Source organism: Dysidea avara, chromosome 8, assembly GCF_963678975.1.
Source record: "Dysidea avara chromosome 8, odDysAvar1.4, whole genome shotgun sequence".
Classification (NCBI taxonomy): Eukaryota; Metazoa; Porifera; class Demospongiae; order Dictyoceratida; family Dysideidae; genus Dysidea; species Dysidea avara.
This window is the reverse complement of record NC_089279.1, coordinates 13545448-13551708: the sequence shown is the minus strand read 5'-3', so window position 1 is coordinate 13551708 and position 6261 is coordinate 13545448. Positions and strand designations below refer to the sequence as shown.

General features: G+C 40.1%; 1 protein-coding gene and 1 long non-coding RNA gene across 2 annotated transcripts; one reads left to right on the top strand and one right to left on the bottom strand.

Annotated features, from left to right (window-relative positions):
- The first annotated feature begins 467 nt into the window (after positions 1 to 467).
- Positions 468 to 1243, top strand: LOC136263304 (uncharacterized). The gene is made up of 3 exons (XR_010704547.1): positions 468 to 838; positions 901 to 974; positions 1025 to 1243. It is a non-coding gene; the product is annotated as an uncharacterized lncRNA (long non-coding RNA).
- Positions 1188 to 4057, bottom strand: LOC136263303 (piggyBac transposable element-derived protein 4-like). The gene is made up of 5 exons (XM_066057813.1): positions 3794 to 4057; positions 3452 to 3589; positions 3345 to 3398; positions 3265 to 3294; positions 1188 to 3214 (listed from the first exon to the last, which is right to left on the bottom strand). Exons 1-5 carry the CDS (start codon positions 3959 to 3961, stop codon positions 1532 to 1534), a joined length of 2073 nt encoding a protein of 690 aa, XP_065913885.1. The 5' UTR covers positions 3962 to 4057; the 3' UTR covers positions 1188 to 1531.
- Positions 4058 to 6261: the final 2204 nt, after the last annotated feature.

The window sequence follows — 6261 nt, the reverse complement described above, 5'->3', positions numbered from 1 at the left end:
TCATGGAATGAGTTGAAAATTGCTATGTAGATGGAGTAACCATCGTAGGAGTGCTTTTTGGTGGTTTGAAAGGAATCGAGATAAAGACCACAGAGATATGACACAAAACCCAACCTGTGTCACAATTACGCGATCGATTTTTATGAATAAAAAAGTATTAGTTTTCACGCCTACTAGGCAAACCGCTTAGAGCAATGAGCTGAAAATCGGTGTAAAGCTGGAATAATATTCATAGAAAGTCCTTGCAGTAGTACAGAAGAATCGGATTACAAACCACTGAGTTATGATTCGAAAGCCAACTCCGTGTAGCAAATGCGAGATCGAGATACTCTAATAGAACAGTCACCCTAATAGAGCATTCGGCTAATTTATTTACTCCATTATAGAATTTTATTACATCACAAGTTATTCTGTAGGGAGTTCAGCTGCAAACGGTTAACCCTTTATTACCGAATGGCTAATATATTGCCATAAACGGGCGTTACCAAAGTTTTTTTTCGGTACTTTCTTGATATAAGCGAGTTTGTTCACAACGCTCTAACTTCAACACCCAAGTCCCTAGGCGTCTGAAACTTAGCATAAGAACTCACAATGAATTGTTCTAGTAGTTGGAGTATATTGTACTTCGTAGCGTAAACCGTTCTTCTTTTTACTACAGGGGAAAGTTGCGCCATCCGCTCGAAACATTCATATCGTCGCCATAGAAAAGGCCAGTACTTCCAAATTTGGACATAAGATACACAACTAGATAAACATCCGGTGTGTGACGTTTGTATAACCACAAAAATTCGTTTGCACTTAAAACAGTGCTGATGAGTGGGGCCCTCGAAATCTGGAAGTACGCAAGCTTATAAAAATATTGAGGAGCGGGATAAATTATATATGCGTTCATCTCCACAGTGAATATCTTCGAAGTGCTACCGCCGAACTGGCTGAAATGAACGTCAATTGTCGATCAGTGACGGCCTTACAAGGTAAGCCAAGTATAGCGAATCAGTGATAACCATGCATCCTTTTATTACAGAAGACGCGTACACTCCTCGCTCTAGGCGGCCATGTCTTCGACACATAAGGAGCTATCAACATCAAAGTTGGAAACGGAACTCGCAGAGAGACACACTTCCTGTGTGTGACATCTACTAGACCACGAAACCTTATCAGTTGTTGTAATGAATTTAAAAAAAATGTATTATTGAAAAAATAATTTATTTTGTAAAATTCAATAAAATTACAAGACAATAAAATACGAGCCGGGGCCAGCAATAAAATGGTTTAGCCTCATTTAGGAGATGGCTAGGGCCCCCATCTCCAGGGAAAAAACCTCATACATTCATGAGGAAAAACCCATGAGTTTCAGCTCGATCCCTAGCTGTTATCACAAACACATACATACACGCATACATATATATATATATATATATATATATATATATAATATGTGTCCATATAGTCGACGTCGACGAACAGCAGAACATATCTCATCTGAAAGGCTAAATTATGTGGATAAACAATATTGCTACGTATATACATACTATGTTAGCTTATGCTTAATATGGTAGGGTTTGAAACAATCTATACACATATGGAGGTTACAAGTCTCACAACCAGTTGAAGGACGCACACGCTTCTCAGTTGTACTACAGTGCACACAGTCTCTCGCACAATCAAACCTTTTGGGGTAATGCACAGAAGATTTAGAAGGGCGTTTTTTTGGCCTACCTACGTGCTTCCTATTTGTGAAAGTTGCAATGAGCTGTTTTGCTAGGTCTCTCCTATACTCTAAGTGGGTATATTTTGATCGTCCAGAGATATATCGAGGCAAATCATGGTTTGGACTCTCACAAAACAAAATGTAAGAATTTTGAATAGCTACATCATAAAAGAACCAGAACAAACGCATGTACCACCTAGATTTAGATTTTCTGCTACAAGTGTATGCCTTCCGCAGTTGGTCAGCCAAATCTACACCCCCCATGTTCTGGTTATAAAGCTTGACAGCTACTGGGCAAGTAAAATCTGCATGATTACCATCACTAAGCTTGCGAGATACAACAGTTGTCTCACTGGGATCACAAATCGTATCAACGAAAGCCACAGGTTTCCTATCTCTCCACACAAAGCAATGGACTGCATCACCTATAACCTGCTTCTCTAAATGGTCCCCTCTACCCAATGCATTTATGCGAGCTTTACCAAATTTAGGGAACTCCTTTCTATTGGTTACCACTGTACCTACACAATAGATTTCCTCAGCCACCAAGTCCGCCAATAGCCTAGGACTAGAAAAAAAGTTATCGAAGTATAAGTGGTAACCCTTACCTTTGATAGGCGCAGACAAATCCTTCACTACCCTGGCACCTAAGTTTTTCTCTGTGGTGTTCCCTATCTTACCTGTATAAACCTGAAAGCTGCAAGTGTACCCGTTTTTGCTATCACACCTACACCAGACCTTAAAACCTCTTTTAATAGGCTTCTTGGGCATGTATTGTTTAAGTGAGGATTGACCCTTATATATCACCATAGCCTCATCGATGGAGTTTTCCCTGTGCGGATTATACAATGCCAAGAAGTTTTTAGAAAGCTTGTCTACTAAAGGATTAACTTTGTACAACTTATCGTACTCACTGGACCCCCTAGGTGCAGCCTTCTCGTTATCATTGAAATGTAAGGTCCACAAGATATCCATGAAACGATCACGAACTAAAGCACCAGTTATGACGGGAAACACACCGAAGATGTCACTTTTGAGCCAGTATTGGGTAGCTCGAGGCATTCTCGTTATTCCCATTAAAATGCACGCCCCTAAAAAGGCCTTAAGTTCTGGGACCGTCAGATCATACCAAGTTTTAGCATACTTACCTTTTTGCTCTGAATACAGGTTGGTCTCATACACAATGCGACGAAGAAGAGAATCGTCAAAAATTTGTTGAAAGAAATCTATAGGCCTAGCTTCAGGAGGTAAGGGTTTTTTTGGTCCCACGGGTTGCGTAAATGGATCCCCAGCCAAAGTAAAGGTTGATGGCAAAGGTGGATTAGCTGGCCTGGTGGGTGGTCTAAAAAGACTGGAAAGATCTATAGAAACGCCCAGAGATGGTGTTTCCCCGTTAGGTCCATTATCATTACTTGCACTATTGTTACCATCGGCTGTCCCTGTACCATCCTGGACATCAACATCAGCTGTCCCTGCCACGTCCTGGACATCAACGTCAGCATGCTATTGAAAAAATGAATCAAAAACTGTTCACAAGCACAACTGGAACATACCTCCATGCTCTCAATGTCAACATCAGCATCCTATAAGAGTAAACTTATTTACAAGTGCTTACAAAACAATTGGAACATACCAGTTGCTGTATTTCACTACTCATAACACCAGCCTCTAGGGTTTCTTGGCAAACCTAACAAATTAAGTAGTAGCTATATACAGTGTACAAACATATTATTCACATACATCGACATTAGCCATCTGTTCCACCTCCCTGTCATTGTCACCTTCAACGATTCCAGCCTCTAACTGTAAGGGCTTTACAGTTTTGTCCACAAAATCACTTGGAGGTGGTCCCCAGTCTTGGAAATCAGCCTCATACATCTGTAAAAATAATTGTAAGATTAAGAAGGACTGCCATAACACTAATAAAAACATAGTACAAAGGTAACTTGCACTGGATAGATAAGTACAACATCGTCAAAAAATTGTATTCACTTGGAATCACCTTGGGACCAGACGGTAAAGAACATGCGCGAAGAAATAAGAGTTTCCAGCTCTGTTACAACTTGAAACACAATGGAATACCTCGTATCGCTCGATGAAATCAAGTGGACAATCTTCAGCACCATTGTTGTCGACTAAATCGTCATCAGAATCGTCTCTATCGCCACGGTGACATTCTTCATCCGAATCATTCCAGTCACTGTCTTCTTCTAACATGCGTGCCAGCTCCAGCGACGTTATCCTAGCCATACTTCGTCCAAATTTAAAAGTTTTGGTAGCACCTGGAAGCCTCCTCGATTGCCAAGACAATGGTAAAAATCGCTTATTAATTGGATATTCGCCGTAGATGATACGCTTGTTTAAACGCGCACACTCAAATTGTTACAGTCGAAGACTTCTTCTAACAATCTCGCCAGTTCCAGCGATGTTATCCCTGCCATACTTCATCACAATTTAACAGTTTTGGTAGCAGTTTGAAGGTTATTTCATTGCCAAGACAATGGTGCAAATCGCATATTAATCGGATATTCACCGTAGATGATACGCTTGTTTAAGCGCGCACCGTTATTATGGCAATATATTAGCCATTCGGTAATAAAGGACTTACGCGTTATTTAAAACTTAGGTAATATTGGGTTAATTAATCTTATAGACAGTTCAGCAAGAAGACAGTCACCATGTGGAGAGTTAAGCAAATATACCACTATAGAGATTCAGAACATTACAAGTCACACTGAAGAAAGTTCAGCTATAAACAAGTCATGCACTGTGTAGAGAATTCAGCTACAATTAAGTCACTCTCTAGAGAATTCAGTTACACAGAATTCAGCTACACACAAGTCACTGCGGAGAGAGTTCAGCTACAAACAAATTACCCTTTAGAGTGATCAGCTACAAACAAAACACTTTGCAGTGTGTTCAACTGCAACAAATCAATTACCTTTAGAGCAATCAGCAATGAACAAATCAACACAAATCTACCTGTAGAGAGATCTGCTAGAAACAAATCACCCTGAAGAGAGTTCAGCTAAAAAAAATCACCCTGTAGAGACATCAGCTAGAAACTAGACACAATGTAAGGAGTTCAGCTACAAGCAATCACCCTGTAGAGAGTTCAGCTAAAACAAATCAACCTGCAGAGAGATCAGCTACAAACAAATCACCTTATAGAGAGTTCAGCTACAAACAGATTACCTGTAGAGAGATCGGCTACAAACAAATCAACCTGCAGAGAGATCAGCTATATACACACAAATCAACTTGTAGAGAGATCAGCTACAAACAAATCACCCTGTAGAGAGATCAGCTAGAAACTGCACACAATGTAAGGAGTTCAGCTACAAACAAATCACCCTGTAGAGAGATCAGCTACAAACTAGACACAAAGTAAGGAGTTCAGCTACAAGCAAATTACCCTGTAGAGAGTTCATCTACAAACAAATCAACCTGTAGAGCAATCAGCTAGAAACAAATCACCCTGAAGAGAGGTCAGCTACAAAAAATCACCCTGTAGAGAGATCAGCTAGAAACAAATCACCCTGAAGAGAGGTCAGCTACAAAAAAATCACCCTGTAGAGAGATCAGCTACAAACAAATTGCCCTGTAGAGAGATCGGCTACAAACAAATCAACCTGCAGAGAGATCAGCTGCACACAAATCAACTTGTAGAGAGTTCAGCTACAAACAAATTACCCTGTAGAGAGATCGGCTATAAACAAATCAGCCTGTAGAGAGTTCAGCTAAAACAAATCAACCTGCAAAGAGGTCAACTACAAACAAATCACCTTATAGAGAGTTCAGCTACAAACAAATTACCCTATAGAGAGATCGGCTACAAACAAATCAACCTGCAGAGAGATCAGCTACACACAAATCAACTTGTAGAGAGATCAATTACAAACAAATCACCCTGTAGAGAGATCAGTTAGAAACTAGACACAATGTAAGGAGTTCAGCTACAAATAAATCACCTTATAGAGAGTTCAGCTACAAACAAATCACTCTGTAGAGAGATCAGCTAGAAACTGGACACAATGTAAGGAGTTCAGCTACAAGCAAATCACCCTTTAGTGAGTTCAGCTACAAACAAATCAACCTGCAGTGAGATCACCTACAAAAAAGCACCTTGTACAGAGTTCAGCTACAAACAAATTACCCTGTAGAGAGATCGGCTACAAACAAATCAACCAGTAGAAAGATCAGCTACACACAAATCAACTTGTAGAGACATCAGCTACAAACAAATCACCCTGTAGAGAGATCAGCTAGAAACTAGTCACAATGTAAGGAGTTCAGCTACAGGAAAATCACCCTGTAGAGAGTTCAGCTAAAACAAATCAACCTGCAGAGAGATCAGCTACAAATAAATCACTTTATAGACAGTTCAGCTACAAACAAATTACCTTGTAGAGAGATCGGCTACAGATTAATCAACCTGCAGAGAGATCAGCTACACACAAATCAACTTGTAGAGAGATCAGCTACAAACAAATCACCCTGTAGAGAGATCAGCTAGAAACTAGATACAATGCAAGGAGTTCAGCTACAAG

Excerpts from the sequence above, each read along its gene's own strand:
- LOC136263303 (XM_066057813.1), bottom strand. The coding sequence starts at position 3,961 with ATGGCTAGGATAACGTCGCTGGAGCTGGCACGCATGTTAGAAGAAGAC. Across the intron at positions 3,295-3,344 it reads GTAGTGAAATACAGCAACTG|GATGCTGATGTTGACATTGA; the intron begins GTATGTTCCAAT and ends TTACTCTTATAG. Across the intron at positions 3,215-3,264 it reads TTGACATTGAGAGCATGGAG|CATGCTGACGTTGATGTCCA; the intron begins GTATGTTCCAGT and ends TTTTTTCAATAG.